Genomic DNA, 27827 nt, shown 5'->3' with positions numbered 1-27827 from the left:
TTTTTTAAGTGTAAGAAGGGTTGAAAATATTAGTCTACAAAAAGGTATTAATGTCTAAGCAGTAGAATGGTCGTTAGAAGCTTCTCCCATGAGAGAAAAAGAGATAAGAGCTCATTATATTAAAAAGGGACACATAACTCTAAAGTGGATAAAAGAATTAGAAGGGGTTTTTTCCACCTTCGAAAGGTGGGGCTAGGTCGTCAAAATGTAATTAAATTGAGGACAGAAGTCAAGAGTCTTGAATTGGTTTCTTTCTTGCTGATAATTTCATGGAAAGGAGGAGTATTAAAAATGTTTTCAATAAGTGTTTGCTAAACTTTTGAATAAGTATTGTAGAATTCAAAAAAATAAAAATAAAATAATAATAAATGAAGTTTTTTAAAAAAGAATTTTTGTTAATATTCACCAAAAACTCAAATTTATATTAGTTGAATTTATTTAAAAGCATAAACACTATTAATTTTTTCATTAAATCTAATTTTATTGTGAACTAATGTTTAATAATGAACTTTTAAACTATTCCGGTTATCTCTCCATCTATGACGCAACTTTGTTGACAGTCCCAGAGGTGTGGTGATAACGAGATTCAATTATATTTTTGTTTCATATGCTTAGAAAGGTAAAGATCTTTCTCAGATATGCTATATATTTATTTTGTCTTTGTAACAAAATGCTAAAATAGAAAGGCCAATTATTATGTACTAACCATTTTAGAAGGGGTAGCATGCTGAAAGGATGACTCCTCCTCTCCTACCCCTTCTCACCCTCTTCCCACGTACGAACCTACAGTTGTGGGTTCGGGTTCAAACAATTTCTGAAACTGCTTCCATGTCAATAAGAACCCCTTTATGGGCATAAATGCTACAAATTAATTATATAAGCAATTAAAAGAAGTATTTTAAATATTCACTTACAAAAATAATTAATGAATTGAAAAGACAACAATTGTTTGCTTTTTATTCCGAAAGTGTTTGAACACAATAAGGACAGATGCTATTATCCACAGCTTAAAGGGGAGGGGCTCATGGCCATCCTGACCCTCCCCTTATATTGGCCCTGCTATTGCATACATATTTTTATCTAATTTTAATAGTGCATATAATTTGTACTGTAATAAGGATTCTACGAATTTTATTCTGAAATTTTTAAAGTGTTTCAATGTATATTTTAACTGCAAAGGCCCTTATTTCTATCGTGTGTAGTCAAATCATTTGAAGATAGTGTTCAACTTGCGTGTTTTCTCGATTGATCAAAAAGGCAGAACAAATAGTCAGTTTTTTACAAGAAGGCACTTGACTTCTCCCTCGTCATGTGGTATCCAATGATTCTATTTCGCTGTTTTCGGCAGAAGGTATACTCGAATCATAGCATTTTGTTGTAAAAGCGGCAGTTTTTAAAATGTAAGAATAACTAAAATTTTAGACGTACCTAGTACTCGGTAACTACTTGGTACTCGGCCAATTTGCCGAGTACTCAGTCAAATTTTGAGCAGATACTTGGCCAATACCCAGTAGTTGTATAAAATGGAATATTGTCGAGACAGATTTTACAATTAATAAAGAAGTACAACCATATAATATACTGCAATCATTTACAATTCAAATTAACAAGTCAAATTTAAATTTTGAGAATAATGAAGTTTGTTATGCTTCATTGGAGTCTATCTTTATTTTAATGTCCCCAAAGTTAATAAAACTTATTTATTAAAATTGGGGCAGCGAAAAAAATATGAAATTTTTATATTATTATGTTTGGCATACTAGAACTATAATTTGTTTTAATTCCAACATGATTAATCATACCTTTTATTTATTTGTTTGTTAATTTTGAATTTTAAAAATTAAATGCTTTATAAAATTTTTGACACAAACAAGATCTTTTAAATAATAATGTGTAGTTAAATTTCAGCTGGAATTTTGTTTTAAAAATTATTTGCACATGGAGGTCTATACTACTATTCCAATGAGTTTAAATTCATCACGCATGTGTCGGTGGTTCTTCTTAGAACATAATTAGTACTCAGTAACTCTGTAATCAGCCGAGTAGTGAAAGGCTGAGTACTCAGTACTCGGCCAAAGTGCTAATTGGTACATCTCTAACTAAAATGCCAACAAACAAGTGGAGCAAGTGATGTTAAGGACACTAAGACTTTTTTGCACGTTAAAATAAACGTCCTAGTTAAGGCTGACTCATTGTCTCCTTTAGAAACGCGTGGATTTGTGTACGCGAAATTGGAAATGTCGTCAGTGAAGTCTTTCTCCCAAAACTAAAAAAGCCTCTCAAGAAAGTGCACATTGCGAAACTCAGTCTCTTGAATCAAGGCAAAAACAAATGCAACATGTTAGTTAGAAATGAAAATCAAATTAGTCTACTCTTTTTTGGTGCTTATTGTATGGGTTTATTTTGATGAGGACTACAATCTGAGTGTCTTGCCTTCGCTATGCATAATATATTTTTTTTATTACAGTACAGAATACATATAAAGAACACATGAAAGAATTTACATCAGATCAAGGGGAAGTACATCCGGAGCGACGGTGTCTTGACCCACCACCGCAAGTGGGAGAAGCAATTGCTTAGACCCAGGGTTGTTTGGTTTAAACCATGTCATGCGTTTTTTTTAAAAATGGTTTTAAAAAAAAAGCAAAAAAAAAAAATCCATTTTACAGGTTTACATTGATTTCTCCCACACATATTGAAAAATGTAAAATTCCATTTATGCTAAGTTGCAGAGATAAATACTAAAATTGCAAAGTTGCTTCTTCAAAATGTATTACAAGCTTTAATCAAAAAAAAAAAAGTATTAATATATTTTTTATTTCATATATGTGCCATAAAGCAGGTTTCAGTCAACTTCCATCATTATGCTTAATTTGAATGATTAGTTAAGATTTACTAAGGATTGAATCTTTTATTGTAGATGCAATTCATTATATTGCTCACTCCTGTTGCAGGGGTGTGACATTTTTGCCCATTTATTTGCACTTTCCTGGAATTTTAACTTTGACGTGTAAGGTAATTAACAGTCTAACTTAATTGTTTGCACCTAAAAATTAAGATTTGTTCTGCAGGTGAATACAAATAATATTTTTTGAATCAAATTTTTAAAAAAAGTTTATACTTCACGTATATAACGTTTTTGGCTAAAAAAATTTCTTGAAATAGAATTTGCTACACATTTGTTTGTTCTAAAAAGTTTGCATTTAATATTTTTTAAACTTCAATGCTGGATGCAACATGTATGCCAGTAAATAAGCTGTAATTTAAGCCATGTTACACCAGTTTTTGTATTTTTGATTTGGTTCTGTGTTTTAGCGATAGTCGATATCTTTTCCAAGTCTTTCCAAAATATGAACGGAGTCGAATATAGAGCAGCACTTTTTTTAAAAACTTTGTCAGTACAACAACAATCGATTTTTTGACTGTTCAATCATGTACTGTTGTACATTTTGCTTTACTTCAATATTTGCGACATTGTGTATATAAAAATCAGCATTATGTAAGATCAGAAAGAAAAAATATGAAAATTGTTCCTTTGAAAAGATTATGCTTAAAAATATAACTTTTACCTTTATTCGATAATTATTCATATTATGTTGGTTTTATAAAGCTTTTTTCTTGGATCTTCATTATATTTTATCTTAGCCCGCATCACAACCACTTCTTGAAGTATTTTGTATCATAAATGGTCTATATATACATGCATACTAATATGTTAAGTTAAATATTTCAATCAGTATTTCCCCGCAGAAAGCTATTTTAATTATTTAATTTAGTTACAAGATTTTGTTCTTATCTCTTTAATTAAGCAAGAAATTAGGTATAATGTGACTATTGAATAACTTAATTACATGGAACCTTAATTACCTACCAAAAATTGTTTTTCTTGCAAAAAGTATTTAAACCAAAAAACCTGGTTTAAACAAAAAAAAAAAAACGGTTTTTTGAAAAAAAAAACTTTTTTTTTACCAACCCTGCTTAGACCACTCGGCCAATGAGACCTCAATTAGTAGACTTGGTAAACAAAAAATTTCAGGCAGCGAAAACTACCTGTGCCGCACACTACCTGCATACGACACAATGTGCAACACCCAACGTGCGCCGATCCCAAACTGACAAAATATGGCAACTGGTTGTTGATATGATGAATTTTGATTACTGTCATGTGTTTAGTGACACTCCCAAGGTTAAGTCAAATCGATTGACGTATGAATTACCAAAATTGGCCAAGGCGTTTAGCCTGTAGAACGCCACATAGAAATGGACATACATACATAGACTGATAAACCAATTACCCTCCTTTGCGTCGCACACACGCAGTCGGGTAAAAACCCGAGTTTAGCTTTCAAACATAACAATGATAAAAATATATATATATATTTATCGCAGTATCTTATTTACATTATAGTATGTAAATAAATTCTTCATTCCATAAATGACCTACTACTTAAATTTAAAATTTACAAATTATATGTAGATTCTTCTCTCTGCTTTGCAGTTATTTTCAACTAATGGCACAAGGAATAAGTAGAATTTAATCTGTCAACAAACAAATTGAAACAGCCTGATTTTTTTAAAAAAGGTTTTAAAAACTTTTTTGGGCGAATTTGCAATAGTGACGTCCTACTATACATTTCCAAATAGGAAATAACTACAGAATGCAATGTTTGTTGCATGGTCGGAAGAGGGGGGAGGGGGAGGCTTCATTCACTGAGTTAGCACTGAACTTTTTATCCCCCCCCCCAACCAAATACAGAGTTTTAGAAGTTTTCATAATTTCTCACAAATTACATTGTGATTTTCTGTCATGTGATAAATGCTTAAATTTTAATGTGTTGAGTTTGTTCATTGGTTCGTATACCCTACCAGCAGTTTTGTATCAAGCATTCAAAGCTAGAGTACTATGATGGTCTGTTTAAACATTAATGACATACTGTAGGCATTCAAGCAAAAGTCACTAAGTCTTAACTCTAGTTCCTCATGTATATATAATAGCCGAAGATCAAGTAACACGCATGTTTCAACAATGATATTCGCGCCATGGCACGATAATTTAATAATGTGTTTTGGTAATGTTTAACATGTAGGGAAAGGCTTTATCGTGACAAGGCTGAACTCGATCTGGTAACTTTAACTGTTTTACTGGTAAGCAGGGCTAGAAAAATCTTTGAAATTTTACATGCCCCGCCGGGCATGTTTGTCTAAAAGATACATGCCCAAATTTTTACATGGTCAGTTTTCTTTATTGTATTTCAATAAAAGTATTTGAATTTGTCGCACAGCATTAATCAAATAAATTATTTTTATATAAATGATAAAAAAATAGTTTGAATAAATAATGCATAATAAGTTGTCATTCAATTTAACAAAATTTAAATTATATAACGGGAAGGATCGCTTCAACGCAAACCAGAAACAGCAAACCATCTTAGCAGTAGGGCTTGAAATAAATTTTGAACTCCAAGTAAGGATACAATAATTTTTCAATAAAATACGAAATAATAAAGTTTTAGGAAAAAATATTTGATCAAAAAATTACATGCCTGGCCGGGCATGTAAGGATAACAGATTCATGCCCGATTGGAATTTTTACATGCCCCGGGTATGTCGGGCAGTATAATTTTGGAGCAATGCTGGTAAGACTCATTTCAAAGGAATGAAGAAACAAAAAAACGGTCAACTATGAACGCTATCTACTGGAGTTTAGGTTTAATCAACTGCAGTTAGGGTTAAAATTTCAACTATCAAAATATCACCTAACAGGCAACTGCTTTGTTAAAATGAAGAGAAGCAGATTTTCACCCGTCATACCTTGACAGATAATTTTCTAGTTGTAAATATAAGCTTTTTAATCTATGGGGGGGGGGGGGTCAAAAATAATTTTACAGATACCCAACTTTTACACTATGAAATAATTAACTGCAAGGACTATTATAGTGGCACCTATCCTACCCATCCATGGTCCACCTGCATACATCATTTCTTTGCTGGAGCAAAACTGCATCACATTTTAGCAATATGAACTAATTTTTATGAAAAAAATTGCATTGAAACACCTCAACATCTTTAACTATGCAAAATTATTTTTTAACTCAAACTATTTTTTCTTTAAATATGGAGATTTTGACAATGATTGCCTGGCGAAAATGGATTAACTTATGTTTTGGAACATCTTAAAGTTCAACATCAATGCGAAGGAATGTGTGTTTATTAAAATGGAGATGCGGACTGGTTAAGAGAAAGATAGGTGTACTTTCAGAAGCGGGAATGCTGGTTGGTTAGGAGTGACCAGAAGTTTGAAGGCAAAGGTTTAAATGAGAAAACAAAATGCAAAGTACAAGGGGGAAAAAATCGGGAATTTTTTTGCCTCAAATAATATTTTCAGAACAGGACTTAAAAATTGGAACAAATACAATTACACGATTTACCTAGGTTTCTGTTAACCAAGCCAATAATGAAGTCTATTTTTTTTAAAAAAACTGTAAATTTAATAAAATGAGGAATTTTTTCATTTGAGAATAAATATATTTTATGGAAATTTGTGTGTTTTTTTAACGTGTCTTTCAATATTTAACTTGGTATAGCTAAAAAAAATCGACTTTTTAAAATGTACAACAAATTATTTTCCACTTTAGTTTTTTTTAACTGTAAAACATTACTTTTATCTCTCTTTCTCTGATAAATATTCTATCCTATTTTTAATTAATACAATTTATGATCCTGATAAGTTTTTATATAAAGTTTCTATCAACCGAGAATTCCAACATCCGAGGCTCTACTGTAACTCGAAACAATTCTGCACACTGACATCCCAAAAGATAAAGTTCAAAAAAAAAAAAAAAAAATTGCTCTTCTGAATTTTTTAAAAATTTAGTTTAAGGACAACATGCCACCTAATGACTAGTTATTGCAAGTACTTAAAAAGTTGATAAATAAAAAAACAATGGTTTTTAGATAATACTAATCCAGGTTGATTTCTGTAACTCATTGAAGCAATTCATATCAATTTAATTTAAAAAAATATTACAAAGTCAAAATGTTCGTGCCTATTAAACAAATAAAGAATAGGGAAATGCAAAAATTTCACCCAAAATATCTTGATTTATAATATTGTATAATGTAATACCTAAGTTTTAGATGGAAATTTTTTTCACAAAATTCACAGCATGTAGGGCTAAAATCTACTGAATATTTATCTGCTAGTTAAAATTTCAAAAATATACATAAAAAATAACAAGGTTTGAAAGTGTATGGAATGGAAGACAAGGTTTTGAATAAGTTAAAAACCACAGGAACAAACCCTTGTGCCTAAAACTATATTTTTAGAGAAATTGTATTTTGTGAGAAAACATCAAAAATAAAATAAAATGTATCAAAGTAATATTTGATATTGAACATTTATTCAATGTGAACAATCAACTTATTTATGATGCCGATTTTAATTCAGTTACATAGAAGTTGAGTTCTTTATTGAATTTTTCAATTTCTATGCATGAGTTTATAATTATTATTTATTTCGATAATGGTAACCACACTTGCATATGTGCAAATGAAAATGTTAAAAATGTAGTGCAATAATTGACTTAAACGAAATAAATTTACAATTTCAACTGAAGACAAACTATATGTTAGAGACTCATCTACTGAATCTGATCTTGACTATGGTGCCATTTCATGAAATAAAACTAAATTACCACCAATCTACTTTGGGAAATGAAAATCATTTATTTCTACAAACCATCAAGCTTCTATAGTTTTTTTAATGTAGATGCAGAATGTATTATATTGAAAATATGAAATAAAGAAATTGCACAAGTTTAAAAAAACTTAATGCTTACATTTAATCATCAGTTTATTGTTCTTCAATCTATGATTTAAAAAAGAATCTTATTGCTTAATATCATGTAAAATCTACTATATGCAGATACAATTTTTAAAAAATTTAGCTTTTTTTCTAACTAAAGAATTGCACATTTAATAGCATTCCTTTGAGTTATAAATGGGACATTTTATAAAATATTTTTTAAATGAACATTTCCGAAAAAAATATTATCAAATATGTATTAATTAAAAATTATTAAAATCTAAATTTGTGCATTATAAATATTGCAATAAATATGAAATTATTAAATTCGCATACTTTTAGACAGTTTAAGACACTTTTGGATGGCAAAAACCAATTGTCCTATCCAAAACCAGTTTTGGACGTTTAAAATCCCAACTCTGTTGGTATGCCACAGTCTTAACATCAAATTCATAAAACATTGTGTATAATACCCAATGTAACACACATATATGCCCAGAATGTTTCAGTAACAACACATAATCTTACTTATAAGATTTCACAATATTTTCAAACTTCTAATAAGCTTTTTATTTATTTATTTTTTAATTGCTACAATGATTTTTGTGCCCCTTCCTTCTTAAAAGAAATAAAATTGAGACATTTGAACATTCAAAGATTTTCGAAAATACAGTAAAACTTGCTTTCAGTACAATGAGAACATTGTGATACAAATACTAAAATTTTCCCTTTCCAAATTAATTTGCATGCTCCAGAATGTTTGATTTTCCTGAAAAAACTTGTTTATCTTTTAGATGCAAGCAGGGACGACTCTAGTAGTTTTGCAGCCCTAGGCGAGGTTGACAAATACCCTCCCCCCTCCATTTCTCTTTCTAATGTAAGCTGGTCAAATACAAATCGGTAATAAACAAACAAAAAAAAAAAAAAAAAAAAAATCCTGATCTACATATCAGCTCTAACACTGTTTTCCAGATTCAAATATTCCCAATAGACTGGTACATTAAAAGTAATCCTTTAACTTTAAACTGTTGCCTTTCCCCCATTTGTAACTTAAAACTAAATTTTAAAAAAAATACCATTTTTTAAAAGAATCGCAGGACGAGTTTGGAATCTCTAAACCAGTCACAATTGTTACAAACATCTTAGTCAGCTCATCACTTAAAATTTGAGGTTGAGATCACAAAACACGAACTAAACCTGCAGAAATAAGGGCTGTGTTTTATAGTTGAGATTTCGGAATGAAAATATGAAATGAATGAATTATTTTCTGCATATTAAAACACGGGAGGGAGCACAATTTAAAGGATCTTTTTTAGCGTTACAGCAGCTAATCTTATAGCATGGCACTGAAACATAAATTAATGTTTTCAACAAAAAAAATAAATAAATAAAATCTATATAAATAAAACAAAGAATAGGGGAACAGGAGGCACATGTGAAGTTTTTTCATTTCTTAATATCTCAAAAATTGTTATCAATTTTCAGAGCAAAAATGTCACCATGATTAAACAGTTTTTTTTTTTTTTTTGCTCTGGAATTTTTCCAGATTAAAAAAAATATATTTAGTTACCCTTATGGAATTTTAAAAAATATATATTCAATTGATCACATTTGCCTCTATAGGGGGGTTTATAGGGGGTATGAACACAATTGAAAAATATATGATAGGCATTTTTCAACGAAAAATTCTTTAATATGAAACATATACACCAATTACACTAAAGGGTTTGGAACCAAGTATCAGTAAATTGTGCAGTAACTGTCAATTAGAAAAAAAAAAAAAAACATTTTTTTCCGAACTACATAACTCTGCTTACTATCAAATTTTAAAGTTTCGTAGCATGTTCTAATCATAGGATTGATAGGGAAAAACTTATAAAACTAAACAATGCAAAGAATACTTGATTATGTGAAGTTCATTCTTGTTATATGGTGCGCTTGAGCTTCATACAGAATATGATGAGGAGATTTAAAATTATTTTACACTTCAGTTTTTAGTTAAAGGAAAATATTTCTTTTTTTCATGCAAAGATTATGTAACACTAAATCGTTGGCCAACTATTTTGGAACAAAAGAATTAAAAACATAAATAAAATTAATAAAATAATTAATTTTTTATAATAATGTAATAATAAACAATAAATGTACAAACTGACTGTAGCAAAATATAAATAATAAACCTTTGCACCATTTTTCATAATTATAATGACCCCACACTAATATTTATATTACAGAGAGGATATGGAAACCGTTCACATGTGCCCCTACATGTTGTGTTCACAAGTGCCTCGTCATCTACTTTAGAACTTCTTTTTAAAAATAAAGTATTCTGAATTTAATTTGAAAATTTTAAAATTGTCATAAATTTGCTTGAATATTCATATAATGGTTTGCAATAATTAGGTGTAGCTTATTAGTTTGTTTAAAATATGTTTTCACTTGAAGAAGACAGCAATAAAATTACACAACACCAGCTAATACAAAGAAGCTGTCACCACGAGAAACATAAACTGGCTCATTGCTCCAAAAGTTAGGCCTAGAAGTAGGACTGGAACTGCCATTACTTGAGAAATTATGAAGATTTTTTGCTTGACGTTACTGTAGTAAAGCAAACCATGTTCACATGTGCCCTTTTTTCCATGTGTGTATCTATGCTTATATGTTCATTATACAAAATCACAGTTAAAGTCAAATATCGAACAAATTGGGTAGGGAGGTACTTGGGCACCCGAAAAGGAATGTAGGGGGTTTCGTACGCCAAAAAAGTACCGAACCGTCCGAATTTCAATTTTAGGACCCGAAAATGGCATTAAATGACCCTTTCTACCTGAAATAATTGTCCCATTTTCTTGATTTAGGTCTCATTCGAAAGCCCGCAAAAAATATCTTTCAAGTTGATTTACTTCCTTCGAATTGCAAGAAAACTAAGTCTGCAAAATCAATGGGAACAGTTATAAGCGTTTTTAAGCGTAATGGAACATCTGTATCAAATAGGAAATTCATCGTTTATCAACGAGCTCAGTTTAAATAACCGTGAATAAAATAATTTTTAATTTGTTGCCTTTTTTTTCTTTGACTGTGAGCAAATAAAATTCTTGCTTTTGCATTAAGGTAAAAAGTTAGTCTTTTGTATATTTCTTTGGCTTTTCTTTTTGTACTGCCAGCAAAAGATAATCAAGGATTTTAGTTGCATTAATGAAAGGTCGCATTTAATTTATTCAGGACTTAAAAGATTTACCGTTAACAAAATTTAAGAATCATTATTTTGACGGGAAATTTTAGTTTTTTTTCTTTTTATTAGTTAATTCCAATTCTTGAACACGCAATGGCACTTGACATAACTTTTACTTTCGATGTAGACTGGGTAAAGTCAGGCAACGCAGCTAGCAGATAAACAAATCAAGTAATTTGTCGCCCTTAAAATTAAAGTGAGTTTCTAGTTAAATTAAAAACAGGGTTTTGCATACCCAAGAACTGGTACACTCTTCAAACTATCTTTTTTAACATTAAAGTTGCGCATCTTGTGGCACTGAAACATTTATTAATATTTTTAAAAGACTTTTAAATTCCGCAGTTTGCCGCCACTCAAAGTAAACTGAATTTCTAGTTGAATTCCAAACTATGTTTTACATATTTAAGCACTGGTACACTCTATATTATTATTTCTTTTCACATTAAAGCTGTATATCTTATGGCACTAAAACAGAAAAGTTTTTTTTTTTTAAGTTTCAATTTCAAAATTAGCCGCCCCAGGCGGCCCCCAAAATTGCCTACCCCTGGAGCCGAGCCTGGCTGCAAGAATAAATCATTAATGTCTTAATCATTACTGCAATCATCAGCCTTAGATTCCACGCATGAGTCTACTTTTTCTCAACTGTTCAAGTGAACGAAATATCGATTCCGATCACTTTATTGACCTAGGAATGTCTCAGTTCTATTCATATCAATCTTCAGGATTCGTCATTCCTCAATGACAGACAGAGACTTTTAACCTGCAGTGAGATATACAGTCGTTCCTCGCTACTTCGAGCTTAGACTTACGCGGTTTCACAACATCACGGTTTCTGTTTTTTTTTCTTTTTTCCAATTATAGCAATGAGCCTTTATGGCTGGTTATCATATAAACGTGCATTTTAGTGCTTCAGGCTTTTATTACTGGCATTAAGCAAGTGTATTTGTAAAAATTTATTTTTATTAACTAGAAATACTGTTTTAAAAACAAGTAAATCGCAAAATATAATTTTATAGCAACGGTAATATTTTTTAAAAAATTTTAAACCTCGAAAACGTCATTTTCGCGACTGTATCCAAGCCGAAATGAGTACTTGTAAGGTATGGTTTCTTCTAACAAAAATTAAAGAATAATAATAAAAATTGCTTATTCTTATAGTACTAACATTTATTTTCAGAAATAAAAGTTTTTTTCTTTTTAATTACGGTAATTTTCAGAAGAAAATTTGATATCGGATAAGTGTTAACGTGATTTCTATTGTTTAAAAGTTGGGCATATGTTTATTGCTTGTCATTTTCGAGATGCCTGTAAAAGCATAAAAGATTAATATAAAACTTAGAATGAATTTTTATTTTGATGTAGTATGTAGACTAGAAGAACGTAAGTTGTCCAAAAAGGCTTAATTCAAGCATGCTTTTCCTCACGGAACGAATTTTTGAGGATTCGTCATTTTCGAGACAATGGCTGCCATCACCATGAATGACCATGTAGTCACAAAAATGACATTTGCTGCATTTTTGTTATTTTGGGATTGGACAAAATCAAAAAGATTTTTTGTAGGAATTTTTTTTTTTTGAAAATTGAATCTGTAATTTTCGACACAGGGTTCACGTTTGCTCAATTTCTTTTCTCAAAGTTTTAGAAATTGTCACAAACGCTGAAATTCGGCAGAATAAATTAAAATAAATAAAAATCGCTACATTTTATATTTTCAGGTTAGCAGATTTTTTTTAACGTAATTTTTTAACGTAATTATTTTGTTCAAGAACTTGATTATTCTAATAATTAAAATAGCACAGTTGTTTTATTCTTATTATTGTGGCTTTTAAATATGAGCGATTTCTATGAGGTATTAAATATACACACACACTGTAAATCTCAGAAAATATAGCCTAGTAGAGCCACCTAATGAAATGAGTGATGAATAATAAACATAAATAATTAAACAATTAAAAAAATTTTAATTAAAATTTTATTCCATTTATCAGTTAAAACAGAACTAGAATTTTAGGAAAAAGCATAAATTACTCACACTTTGTTATTTTTAGGATGGGTAAAACAATTATGGATGGGTAAGAAAATTCACATTCCTCATATCTTGTGTAAAATTATGAGTTCTCCAGAACCTGCATCAACACAATACTTTAAACTGCAGGAAAAGGATTTTAAAATTGTTCAAACTGCTTTTGAAGCATTCAATGCTGAAATATAGTAAATTAAATGTGTTTTAATGTAACAAAATTGTTGCTATTCTCAATATTGTTCATTTCCATTCTCTTCACAATATTTAGACTGTTTCTCTGATATGTTCTTGTGTTATTAGTAAGTCCTATAAACTTTGTCATTTCAGTGACGCCTTCTTTGACGTCTTTTAAATTCAATAATAAAAGATTTAACGCAAATACGCTAATAATTTTCAGGAAATAGTTGTAAGATGTGTAGTTAATGATAGACATTGATTTAGTGTACATTTTTCAAAAATAAATTTTAAAATTAATTTTTTTTTAATTATGCTTTTTTTTTTAAATATAAAATTGAAAAACAATTATTAGATATGATCAATATGATGTTTTTTAATAAATTCAATGCAAAAAAATCTTTCTTTATAATGATTGTAATTGATATTTAAAATTATGAAATCTTATTGAAATTTTTTAATAAAATTTTTTTCAATCATGATCAATCTCTGCCAAGCTCAGATTTTGTTCAAGAGGCATGTACAGACTTATGTGCAAAAATTCGAAAAGAAATATTGATTTTGAAAATAAAAATAATAAATTTTTCAAAAGGCACATTTATGTGATATTCAGCCTTATGTTCTCGGGTAAACTTTTTCTCACAAAAGAATTATAAAAATTGTCTTTTAAGTAAGGTAAGCTCCTTTTAGGAACTGTAGTTGTGCTAGTTGAGAGAGTGGAGATTTAAAATCGCCAAAGGAAGTTTATCTCAATTTAACCTTAAACGCTAACTGCAAAGTATAAATCACTGTATTATTACTAGGGGATAAAATACATCTCTAATAGTGTTCAACAATGTACTATTAGCTTTTTAAGCTGTATGCCTAATACCTTTGATGAGGATAAATGTAGAGGAAGAAAGGGGGCACATACGGTCACTAATTGGAGATTAATTCATCATTGAACAAGTTGAAGTTGAGCTATTTTCATAGGTTAGTATACTAGTGTGTAAGAACTGCATGTGTGTGTGTGTGTGTGTGTGTACTTATTTCCCAATAATTAATGTGATATCGATTCCGTCTAATATATCTCGTTTTCTCATATTTTGTGCAATATATTAAGTAATACAAATGTAATGTTGGATGAGGGTGCTGTGGGGATCTAACTATGTTAAAAACCTACTTAAATTGTCGTCAGTAAGTTTTATGCCCTCTAATTACGAAAATATTCGGTTTATAAACACAGAATCCTATTTTGCGGAAATTCAGTTATCGTGGTGAAGTCTGGAACAAATTAACCAAGATAAACTCGGGTTAACTGTATATCTGTCACCTTCGAGTCCTAAGAAAGTAAAAAACTACGCCCTCTTTTTTGTAAGTTTAGAACTCTGAATGAAGGGAGCATCACGTATGCAAAGAATTCATTTGAAACCCCAAGAATAAATTTTATCCGCCTCCCCCCTTATTATGGTTTCTTTCTACTTTCATTAACAAGAGTAGATTGATGCGTGTCCTTACTTCCTTATCCCTTATTTTTCTCTAGTTGAAAATTCCTTCATTTGTAGATACCGAGTGAAAATTTTCGGCCGTTGCAAGAGGTTTCCATGGTTTTTTCCTAGAGGACTTTTAAAATTGATTCAATATTGATTCTGTGCCAAAGAAAATTGGACGTTAATGGAAGTAGTCGCTCATAGAAGTTTCACTGAAGCTAGAAAACTCAGGTTTAAAATACATATCCAACAAAGCGACGATGTACGAAGTATTTATCAAATCTCTGAAAAGCTCATGCCATTTTTCAAAAAGCGTTTCATGATTGAAGGTCATGATTGCTGTGGAGATTAATACACAGATATCCTTCGTTATATGTGGCTAAAGACAACAAAAAAGTGTGATAAAATCCAAAGCGCTACACAACTGAGGTCGTAAAAAATTAGCTTATAATCATATAAAAATGACAATAAAAAAGAAAATATCTAAACAATTATTTTTTTTTTAATGAAAATACCTGAGAAATATTTCCTTTCTTTCTTGGTGAATTAAGAATCTTAATTTGCAGCTCTGAAGTGAATTCAGAAGAATAAAAACATCCTAGTTTGTTCATTAATATAAGAAAGACTTTTCCAGGGTAGTACAACATTTTCACTTCATCTTCTCAAATTGAAAGCTATGTTTTATTATTTTTAATTTTTTAGGAGACAATAAGAAAGTGTGATAATCCAAATTAGTGATATATTGTAACAAAGGGTATTTACATTGAAAAAAATATTTAAAACCCCATTTTTTTGGGTTTTATTTAAAATTCGAATGTTCTTTTGTAATTAATTTTTTAAGCTCAAATTTTGCATAAAATTGCTATTATTGCCTATTAAAGGGGTGAGAAATTGCTTGTACATTTAGCAATTTAGCTATAGGCATGGAGAACTATACGAGTGCTGTGCATTCTTCGGCAGGTAAATGGCAGTATCTGCAGAAACAAGTTTAAGATATTTGAAGAAATGCGTTTTGAATTAAATATTAGCAATGGAGAAATTTCGGAATTAGAATTTTTCTAGCTTTATTTGGGCAAACCAAATAAGCAAGCTTGTACAATAAAGCTAACATACAAGAGATGACGAAAATGCAAAATCGGAAAAAAGAAAAATTTGTAATCACTGCCCTTTATCCCCCCCACAGCAGTATGGTTCTTAATAATGAAAAATTAAACCTTTTTTTTTCCTTCCTAAAATGAGAGCATAATTTGCAACATTTTACTATGTCATTGACCTATCCATTTGAAGAGTATATTAGAGCCAGTGGTGGGGCAACCAGAAAAGTGTTAGGGACACTTAGAATTTTTTTCCCACATTACGTCAATACATTACATCAATACATTAAATCTAATAGAATCAATCACAAACACACACAGGGCTGTTGGAAGGTCAAAAACTGAGAGAAGTTGTGCCTGAGAGAGAAGAAAAAAGGTGTATACAGTATGAATTCGATTTAACGATTTCCTCAATTTAATGATGTTTCCCTGGTCCGGATTTGGCTGCATTGAACGTCCATGCTCCTTGATTTAATGTACGGGAAGTTATTTGGGCCAGAGACTCAAATCGATTTGCCTCCACATTTGGAAAATGTAATGGTTGACAATCTTTCAAGGATGTTAGGGAGATAGATGTTCTTGAACCTCTTCACTGGAAATTTTATGAAATCTAAGTTCTAAGAGAAGTTCTTCAGTGATTTGATTTAGTGATGCAACGAATATTCAGCGGGGGCAGAATACCTAGCTTACTATTCGGCCTTGGCCGAATAATTTTTTAAAAAAAAGCTTGTTTGTCACTTTGCGTTGAAAGTTTTACATTTTAATTTGTATTCATCAAGTTTATTGAATATTTTTAATGAAGTCAGCCTATAACATATTGTCAGGTTCATTATCCAGTGCATTGTCATTTTTAATGTTGTACATAAATGAATGGTTACTAAGAGATATCTGTACAAAATTACCCCCGAAAAAAAACATACAAAATAGTTTTCCCCTCACATATTAGGAAGGGTTGATACTTATTTTATCTTATTAAAGTACAGTGAAGCACTGTTTATATGTCTTTGAAGGGACTGTATGAAAAAGCGTACAAACAAAAAACATAATAGGTATTGGTTAATGTGTATTAGACTTTGCAGGGACCAATTTTAAAAACGTATAATTGATAAAAATGTATAAAAGAGAAACGTATTAACAGTGCTTCACTGTAATTATAATACACTCGTAAGCCATACTATATGAATAACTTAAATAAAGAGACTCAAAAAACTTTTATTTTTCTTATACAGTCGACTACCACTATAACGCAATTCGACTTACGCGAAATGGCCAGTGTTGCCAGATTGGGGGAAATTTCCCCCATTTTGGGGAAATCTTGTGCTCTCTGGAGAAATTTTAGGGAAATGGGTTTTGAGGGGAATTCTGTGGGGAAAATTTTTTTTTCTTGGAGAAAACCTGAAGAAAAAAAATCCTCAGAATTTTTTTTTTTTTTTTTTTTGCATTTAAATTCGCGTATTTACATCTGGTAGTTACATTGTTTGTATCAAGCATCATGGTTTAGCTTTGTTCAACTTTATGGAATTTACCAGATTTTTACCAGAATGGATTTTTACCAGAAACATGTTGAAAATGCAGGAACAGTTGCCCATCGGTGTTTCAAAGAAAGCTCGAAAACTTCCCTAGTCTTTCCAAAATTCCCATTTCCACTAAAATCTTTAAAGTCCCTGATAGTTCCCGTTTTGCCTGGTGTGTGGACGCGCTATGTTGTGGCGTAAACATTTCACCCGTCAGCAATCACTCTCAATCGGGGGTTTAGATTAAACTCTAAGACTTTTGAAAAAAAAAAAAAGTGAAAGGATGATCGAAAACGGAAAGAGAAAAGGCTAAATTTTCAAATAGAGACGATTAATTAGATAAATCAGGGAGAATAATGAGCAACTTCGCGGTCTGCAATGCAGTGAGTTGGAAATAATGGAGAGAGTTTAAAAGCCACTCCTTCCAAAAGCAAGTAGCAAACAAAACAAGCCCATGGTTGAAAATCGAGAGAGTGTCGATGTAAATTCGTAGTTATGGAACGGTTCAGTAATTAAAGCATATTTTTTAAACACTCAATTTTTCTTTTTTAAGTAAAAACTGAAGGAAAGTCGTCAAATTTCTTTCCTTCCCGACCTCCGTCTCGGAAATTTTCTCCAGGACGGAAATCCGTCCTGAGACGGAAGGTCTTGCACCCATGCACAACACAAAATTTTTAAGAGGAAGTATCGGCTCCATTATTGGCTACTAAATATTGATTTCATGAATGTTATTACATCCCTTTAAACATCACTGACAGCGAAAATTCCCACACCAAACTAGTCTACACATTGATTTGTTAGTGCATCAAATAACCACTCAGCATCCTTCATTTATTTTTTTTTTTATTCTCAATATTTAAGTTAATGAAATATGATGGTACCTTAGATTGGAAGAAAAAAAAAGTTTCTAATAAAATTTAAAGAAAGGGCTAAGATTCTTGAGATGCTGGAACAACTACAAAACGTCGAAGGTAGCGCGACAATGAATATGAGTGAATCTTCCATGCGTACTAAGTCAAAACAAAATGATATCCGTAAAATTTCAGAACTTAATTTTAATACCTAAGCTTGCAGAGCAGTCTAGCAAAGAAAATATTATGAAAATAGAAGCTGCTCTTGTATTGTGGATTAAAGAGATCAGGAAGAGGGGCTGTTGCCCCAAATTGAAATGTTATAAAAGAAAAGGCGAAGCAACCGTATTTGAAAACGTTTTAGATAAGAATAACGATCTGATCATAGAGCATAAATGATCATTATCTCCATTTTTTAATTCATTAATATGTTACTGTATCTCTGCGGTGCTAAGCACAGATGTTGTATCTGCAGTAGAGCTCAAAATGAGAAATTGACCATTAAAGTTTTACATCTCGATTAAAGTTTTACATCTCGTTTCTTTGATTTGTGACTTAATTAAATGCTCAATTTGCGGTAGTTGCTTCGTAAATAACTTATCTAAAAACCGTAAGGGAGTATTTTTGTAAAAACCTTAATTTAAAATTAATAAATGTAGTTACGACAAATTTTCTTTTCAAAACCGTTTCATATACTATGTTATTTTCACCGTAAGTGACAATTACTAGGCATTTTTAGGGGTATCTGCACAGATATGACAAAAATAGCTTAGTAAAACAGGCTGAATGTATCATTAAATAAAACTGAAAACATCTGCTTTCATTGGACTTAGTTGTTTCGCTTTATTTTGTTAATACAAATCTAACAGAATCTGCCTTCTGAAAGATACTATTTTCAAAACTCTGGACACCACCATAACAATTTTCTGTTTTTTATATTCAAACAATGTGTTTTTTATAATGTTTTATTTTCTAGATTCATTTTTACCGAGCATGAAGATAATTTTGGCAGCAGACGATACTTAAATAAAAATATTACTGGCCGTAGAATGAAATGCGTTTTTTTTTTTTTTGCATGAATATTTACTTTAACAATTATGTAAAGTTGTATTAGTTTTTATTATCAACCTGTATCAACTATTCAAGGGTAAACTAATTTTAATATTCTGTGTTACAATAAACTGCTACTTTATTAAATATGATGCTTTACTAAGGTATAAAAGTCGTATCTACAAATTACTAAGGAAAAAAGTGGCAACTGCGCAGATACCACTTTAAAGACTTAGTATTTGTCACTTACGTTCAAATTGCCTTAGCAAACTCCGCAAACTGCGCAGTTACGACTTTTTTCTTAAACATTTTTTTAATATTTCGCGTTCACAAATCGCCAAAAAACTTGACATTTAGGTAAATTAAATTACTAAGAACCAACTGGTGACAATAACTCAATTTTGATAAAATGTGCAGATACCACATCTGTGCTTAGCACGGAAGATCTACTGTACAGTACTATTATACTGCAACATTTTATAACTACTACATACTGTGCATACCGTGTTGTTTTATGTATTTCCCTCCCATTGATCATTCATTTTGAGCATCTTAAAGTATTTCATGTTGAATAAAACAGTTTTTATTTTTAAATACAGTAAAAGTTCAGTTTTTTATGTAAGAAAAGCAGTTTAAGGGGTGTTTATAAGTGCCTAAAAGAATGTGGTATGCTTCTAAAAAAATTGTATACATATATTTTTCCACAACACGAAATTTCAACTTACGCGAGGAATCTTGGAACGCATCCCTAGACTAAGTTGGGACTTGACTGTACTTTAAAATACAAAATTTTGTCCAGACATAACTATTAAGATTCCTTTTACAACATTTTCAAAGACCTCCTTTGTAATGTCTGCAATTGTATGATATGTACCTTGTCAGGGTTCATACCCTTTAGGCAGAAAAAAAATTCAAGCACTTTTCAAGTACGTTTCAAGGTAAAAAATTTTGTTTTCAAGGCAATATCATAAATTTGTACTAAAAATATTGTATGCAGATTTCATTTACTACAAACACATAGAAATAAGGCAATAATACAAAAAAGTATAGGAAAACAAAATTGCTTTTTCTACAACAGGAGACGCTTTGATGAAAGATCTACTGCGTTGAAAGTTTTTCTGAAAATGTTTGAAAAGTTTGATCATAAAGAGAAGCAGATACTAAGAGGTTTAATTTTGAGGTTTTTCAAAGGTTGCAGCAGTCAGAGGTTTGTATATTTTCTAGAATCAGCAAATTAATACTTTAAAAAAAAAACCTTTCATAAGTGCTTTTAACTTTTATGGGAAGAAACTAAAATACCCAAGTTCAATAGCATTGCCAGAGAGGACTTTTTTTTTCAAGCACTTTTCAAGGTTTTTCAAAGGGCGTACAAACCCTGCTAGTGCACCACAAAGCGAATTTTCGAAAATCTGATTTTGTTCTTTTCCTATTCCAATTTTAAGAACATTTTCCCAAGCAAAATTATCATAAGATGGACGAGTAAATTACCAAGTTATCATAACGTGGAACCGAAACATGGGCAAGCCAATTGGCGTGAAATTCATCATAGATTATTTGTAAATATACAGGTGAACCAAAAGGCCATTTTGAATAACATAGAGCAATTTGTTCATTAGCAGTAAATATTGTTGAAAAAATGTTTCCCCCCCTTCCAGGGGTGATTGTGAGTCCATGAAAAAATACCTGAACTTTTTTCCAAGAAGAAAAAGTGTTTTGATAGGCATACATATACACATTACGTGTATGCACACATTATTTATATACATAATTATTTGTTGGGGCTAAAACTCGAAGTTTTAATTGGACTTAATATGTCCATGTGCATGAAGAGAATTAAATTCTTTTAATTTTTCTCATTTCTAAAAATTTTTCAAAGAATGTTTTATTTTCCTCCATTGTATCTGAATCCTTAACCAGTTATTAGATTCATTTTCTAAAAGTGCATAAATATTTCAGAATTAAATAAGTTTGGGGCAAAAGGAGCAGAATATATTATGATCACTGCGCAATAGGGCTAGGCGATATCCGAATTTTAATGCCACGATATATCGCTCTCCAAATATCGATATTTTCGATATATATAAGTCGTTAAATTCAACATTTAATGGGGGGGGGGGGACTGTAAAACCTATTACATAAGCATCTACAACAGAGAAAAGCCATAGGCCATCTTGGTGAATAAATATTTTAGCAATTTAATCTAATAATATAGTTTCAGCAAGGATTTTCATGTGTTTGTGTCGGGAGGGGAGGGGGGGTCATGAAGCAGACCACAGAAACTTTTGGAGAAATTAATTTAGAAGAATTTAAGTCTTTTTATTAGTTGGTGGCAATTCTTGAGGGAAAAGGGGGCTTGATAAAATTGAGGGGTGCCATCGCAGTCGGGGGAATGGGCAACCCTAGTTACATCATCTGCATATTAAGATATACAACAGAGAAACGATATTAGACATCTTGAAAAGAAAATATTAAGGGGGAAAATATCAAGTAACGCTCCTTTCTCTTCTTATCTAGCCTTTATTCCATCTCTCACCCCAGCTGTTCTTCAATAATTACCATAGAGATTGCAAAACATGACGGTAGCTTACGCTTTATACCAAACGAAACGTCTTCAATTTGGACTTTCGGCGTTTCATTAAACATCGACTTAAATTTTACAAAAGTGGGTTTTTTTGAAAATAAAGGATGGTTCCGGTATTTTCGAAGATGAAGATACCGGAAATCAAGATGTAAATACCGGAAATCCGGTAAAATACCGGAACACAATCACCCCTGCCCTTCTCTTAGTAATTATTCGGCTGAATAGGGGCGAATATTTTTAAATTAATGCTAATGCTTTCAAAAAATAGTTAATTTGCTCAAACTTTTTTTATGCTGTGATATAGTATTTTCAGCTGTTTAATGCACAGAAATGTGCTTTAAATACAACCTGTGCTTTGTTTTTAAACAAAAACAAGTTAACTATTCGGCGGCCGAATAGTCAAATTCAGACTTGACCGTGGCCAAATATTCGGTATTCGGCCAAATGACTATTTGTTGCATCCCTAATTTAATTAAGAAGTTCAGAGGTTCTATCCCTTAAATTTTCCAAATTGTGGCTTTAAAAACCAATTTCAGTTCTTTGGTGATATAAGGACAGACAAGGGAAACTTTTTGAAACTGAAGCCCTGAAAACAAAATTTCAGATGCTATGTAATGATTTTGGAGGGTTAGGCTGAGACATAGCATTTCTTCCTTTCAGATGAGCTAAAAAAGGGGAAAAAAAGGATGAATGCAAGAAAGAGGAGGGAGGGGAAAGTCAGTGTTTAACCAATAATCTGCAACTGTGGGAAATTTTGGATTAAAAGATTTCTTTTTGAAAGAACTAAGATTCTTCCTCAACATTTTTTATCTTTTACTTTCTAAAATAACTTTGTTTTCTAAGCGCATTTCTTTTATTACCTACAGTTTTCTTTTTTTAAATAATCAACTCGGCAATCAATCATGCAATAAGAATTTTTTAAGTACTAACCTGTTGAATACCATTTCACTGGTGGCATATTTCTCCAATTTTAATACAGGGGGCAATAGGTCATCTGGATGGCAAAATAGCTCTTCAATGTTAAAGGGGTCAGCCTCACTTTCAGTTTTTAGCGTCATCTTGTTATCTTTCTCAAGGTCATTTACTTCTTCAGAACTTTCTTTAACAGAAAAATGCATGACATTAAAATTTAGTTTAACAAAGCAATACATAAAATGTTAAACTAATTCATTTTTAAATAAAATTGCATTATACACCAAAACCAGCTTTTATGCGGTGGAAAGAGACCGCATAAAAAATGTTGTTCGAAACTTTCCGAGTAACTTTAAAAAGTTGCTTTCGCAACACAGTTTTAAACAGATTTTATGAGGTGGATAGGGTCACATAGAAAATAACCAAATCCACATAAGTCTCACATAGAAAATAAACCAAAAACTTACAAAATTGTAATATTTAAACGAAATCAAAATAAACCAAATGATAATTTTTGCGGAGTAGTCGGACAAAATTTCCCGAATAAGGAAATAGTTGGGAGGTCAGCGACTTTCCATCAGGGTGCTTATGTCGTCACTTGGAAGTTACTACCTCGTACTCGTTTTAAAAATAATTTCTTCAATTAAATCCCAATCTGATTGAAATTTTAATATACTGCACAAAAAAGGACTGCATAAGAACAAGTTTGGATGTATTTTATTCTACTTTGAGTAACATCGCTTACATAACCCTATAAAAAGTTGCAGTCAGCAGCTTGTCAGAAGAAACAAACAAGGAAACTTTTTGAATGATATCTTAGCATGCAATATAAATCGTTTGTCAACTCTTAGCTATCTCATATTTGCTTTTTATAAGTTTTAAGAAACATACTTAATGTACTTTCTTTGACATACATCAGGCAACAGAATTCAGAACAAAAAAAAACTTTGGTCGGACATCGATTGCAATAGATTTATGCAGACCGTAGCTGATGAAAATCATAGAAATAGATGGAGCTACTTAAATGTTCTGCATGACAATTGTCAGACACTGCAGAATTCTTTTCTCCTAGTGTACATAAAAATTTTACTAGTATGTTCAATAATCTGTTTACAATTAATTTCTGTTTACAAAATAAAATCTGAAATTTATGGTGTCCTAAGGTGAACAATGTCCCAAGATGCCCCTCCACCCCTATCAAATGTTCAATGCAAGCTATGATTTTTTTTTAGAAGTCAAACATACAAATTATTTAACGTGATATATTCACTAGTGTATATTGTGCTATTTTTTATATAAATATTATATAATTAAAAATACTTATGTATTTTTACTGCAAATTTCACTGATTTAATAACACTGTGGACAGTACCTTTAGCACTCTGTACTGTTTGTTGACTTCCTACTACTAACTCATAGTAAACTTCAGAATTTCTTTATGTTTGGTATTATCTTTTGTAATTTATGTTGTATGTGCAACATTTTATTTTGTTACCCGTTTGTTAAGGCTGGCAATGTCGTAGGAAGGATGAAAATTCTTGGGGGGGGGGGGGGGGGGGGGGATTAGAAAGAAAAAGAAACCAAAAACTAAGAAAAAAATGATTTTTTTTCAGATTGTAAAGAAAAATAGAATCGTTATGAGTAGGGTTCGTGCTCAATTTCCGAAATAAAATGAAGGAGTTTTGGAGGAGTAAAATGATAGTGAAGGAGTACTTTTGATCTGCAAATAAATAATGTCACTTTTTCCAACATATTTGACTCCCTTCCTCCCTTTGTCACAAAGTGTCACACTACCCCTTACTCCTCCCCTTGTCACAGGTCATATTTTTCATAAACATTGTTATAAAAACTGATGTCACTTTTTTCCATCCTCTCTCTTTACCTTGTCATAATTTCATGAATCAGTCTCCCCCTCACGGCATGAGATCTAGGGTTGTCCTATTTTGTCCACCCCAGAAAAAACCTTCCCGGACAAAATGCCATTTTGTCCATTTTTCCGGTAAAATGAGTTTTTAGTTAAAATTTTGAAAATACAGTAGAATACCTTTGCAACGCCAAGCTATATAACGCAATTCTCTATAAACCACACAACTCAGAAGTACAAAATAGGGTTTTAAGTTCCATTTGTTTTGCCTTGCTAACACAAAAATTTTTAGGAAAATTAAATTTTGAAACAGTTTTTCATCTTTCCAGCTTAATTCAAAACTTTTAAATGAAAATTAATATTCTCAGTAAAGAAAAAATATCAGACAGCTCTTGAAAATGCAGCTGCTATGCAAACTAGGAAGCTAGCAGAAGTGCAGGATAATTTACTTTCTTTTAATTGTAAAGCATATTTATTTGTGAATGATTTGTTGTATAATTAGTGCTTTAATACTCAATGCAGATAGAACTAATTCTGAAGTGCTAATACATATATTCTGAATATTAGTTTCAAAATTTGTGAAATGACCTATATAACGCCAAAACCTGTATAACGCAAAAGCTCTGGTCCCAAGGTGTGCATTATAAGTCTTCTACTGTAACAAATAATTGTATATAGATTCTTCCTTATCAAGTACTATTTTAATATAAAAATAGCATACATAAATATGTATATAAAAATTGATTAAAAAATATTGTAAAGTGAAAATGAAAAAATTAAGATTAGTTAAAGTTTATGTAAATGTGTATATAAATCAAATGAGTGTTAGTAAGTTATAAATGCATGTAACAGCATTTATAGAAACAAACATCAGCTGTGCATTTTAAGATGCTCATCTGTGATGTGGAGGTTTATTGCCCATAATAAATGTATTTATAAAATTAAATAGTGGAAATAAAAAGTTTTTAAAGGTTGGAGTCTCTCAAAACATTAAAATCATAGTTTTAAAATTAAAAAAAAAAGAAAAACTACTTGATATTGATAAAGGAAATGCTGACATGAAGTGAAATCTGTATTTGTAATACAAATATGATGATCAGCAACAGGCTCTGAAGCCAGCTAGCTGTTCCTAGTCAATTTATTAGTCCCCAATGAAGATTAATGGCCATTTTAAAGCTATCTACCCCCTTGCTCATTATAGCCTCTTCCAGTACACTGTTCTGAGTACCCACAACCCTACAAAAGTAGTCATTTGTATAACACTAACCAGGGGTCTGGCCCATGGGTGCAAGGTTGGTGATGTGTTCAGGACGGAAAATATTTTGAGCCTCCAAAATTCCCCCGCCCCACATGCGTGCTTAAGGAAAATTTTATGAGCATAAATGTTTGTAGATTTTGACTATGGCAGTTTTAAAATCTGTAAATTACTTTGAATTTTTCGCTTTTGACTTTTTCTAACAACATGGACCTAGTTTAAATTGTAATACATAAGGGTTTTGATATTGTAGTTAAAAAAACCCTAAAAACCATCAACGGGGTCTGGGGGCTCTCCCCCAGAATTTTTTTCAATTGAAGTCCACAAAACGCAATGATAGGTCGATTTGGTGAAGTTCCGGGAAAGGAGGGGTTCAGGGACTCTCTTACATCAATTTTTTCAAATAGTCCCAAAATCACAATATTGGGCTATCTTCAAAAATATTATAGAAAGAGGGGGGGGGGGGTGCTGGCTCTCCCTGAAATTGAAGCTTTGAAGATTTTGAAATTAAAGTTTTAAAAATGAAATTCTACTCCGTCTTTCTTAACATTTATACGTGTTTTGAATGCATTATCAAAAGGATGGAGTTCAAGAACTCTCCTTCGGCAATATTTCGAATTTGAAGTTGCAAAAATGCAATTTTAGACGATGTTGGACGATGTTAGGGGTAAAAGCGTTCGGGGCTCCAAGCCATTGGTTTTTTACCGATGGTAACCTTTTTATTGCAGCAATAAAATCGCTTGGGACTTAAGATTTTCACTTTCACAACATAAATCAGTTCTGATCGGAAAGTCTACCCAAGACAGCGCGAACAAGCCAGAAAAGAAAGAAAGGTGGGGTATGGACAATTAATGAACTGGCACCATTCCCCGCACCCTCTCCCCAGTCTTCATTTATAAAAGAATTCTTTTATGATAGCAGGTGGTAAAAAAAACAATTAAAAAAAACAGCTTCAGTGAAGTAGTATTTTTTAAATGAGGAACACTATCCAATATTCATTAATTAAAAAAAGCAATAGGGGAACTGAATCCTCACTCAAGTAGGGCCCCCGAATCATGTCCCTCAAAAGGCACTCAAATACAGCCTAAAGTAGCATTTTAAATATTTCAGCATCGAAAAATTTTCGTAAGAGAACTCCCGAACCCCTTCCTCAAAGTTCACCACAAATGACCTTAATTTGAATTTTTAAGGCTTCAGTTTCTAAATTTTTTTCAATTAACAGTATTCCCTTTACCTATATACATGACTTATGATCGCCTAAAAGTTTTAATACTTTGATTTCAGAAAATTTTTAACAGAAGCTTCCGACTCCCTTCCCACTTAAGTTATCCAAAGACAGCCCAAAACAGAGTTCTTAAAACTTCAGAAACGAAAATTTTTCGGGCTGGGCGGCGGAATACCCCCTCTCCTTGTGTGAAGCAAGCCCACTAAAGGCAGTGTAAGTTTGTGTTTAAGATTTATTTTTCTATTGAAAGAGCAACTTCTCTCCCCACATCGCCAAAGACAACCCAAAGTTTTAAGACTCCAATTTCGAAAATGTTTCGAGAAAGACCCCCGATTTCCCAAAGTCCTTACTCACTCAAAAATAGCCAAAATGGCATTTCAAAACTTCAGCATAGAGAAATTTTCGGGAGAGAGAGAGACCCTCCCCCGAACTCTTTCCCCTAAGTTCACTAAATTTGACTCAAACTTGTGGTTCCCTTTTTTCATCACCGAAGTTTTTAGAAATTTTTAATTTCTAAAATTTATCGAGAGGGGCCCTTCGAGTTTCCTCTTCTTAAGTCCCTCAAAGATTACCTAAAGCAGAGTTCTGAATACTTCGGCTTTGAAGGAGGAGGGGAACTCCGTACCCCCACCCTCTATATTCATTAAAGATGGTTTAAAGTTGTGCTTTTAAGACTCCAGTTTTAGAATTTTGACGTTATTTTTCTCGTTTCCTTTCTCTCCCCCGCCCCCACCCTATTTCCATTCTAGTGAGTAGATTGGAAGTCATTGGAACTTAGT

At 31.5% G+C, this 27827-nt stretch overlaps 1 protein-coding gene across 2 annotated transcripts in view; it reads right to left on the bottom strand.

The window, feature by feature from the left end:
* The window catches only part of LOC129221282 (serine/threonine-protein phosphatase 4 regulatory subunit 1-like), a 230281-nt gene that overhangs the window by 182868 nt on the left and 19586 nt on the right, over positions 1–27827 (bottom strand). The window contains exon 4 of one of the 2 annotated variants that reach the window (XM_054855739.1): positions 22723–22891. In XM_054855739.1, coding sequence (XP_054711714.1) covers positions 22723–22891 — 169 coding nt within the window. The remainder of the gene's footprint in view (positions 1–22722; positions 22892–27827) is intronic. The other variant, XM_054855740.1, reaches the window with a different exon arrangement.

The sequence above is a fragment of the Uloborus diversus genome, chromosome 4 (genome assembly GCF_026930045.1).
Source record: "Uloborus diversus isolate 005 chromosome 4, Udiv.v.3.1, whole genome shotgun sequence".
Lineage (NCBI taxonomy): Eukaryota > Metazoa > Arthropoda > Arachnida > Araneae > Uloboridae > Uloborus > Uloborus diversus.
The sequence above is the reverse complement of the archived record's forward strand: the minus strand, read 5'-3'. Positions and strand labels throughout refer to the sequence as shown.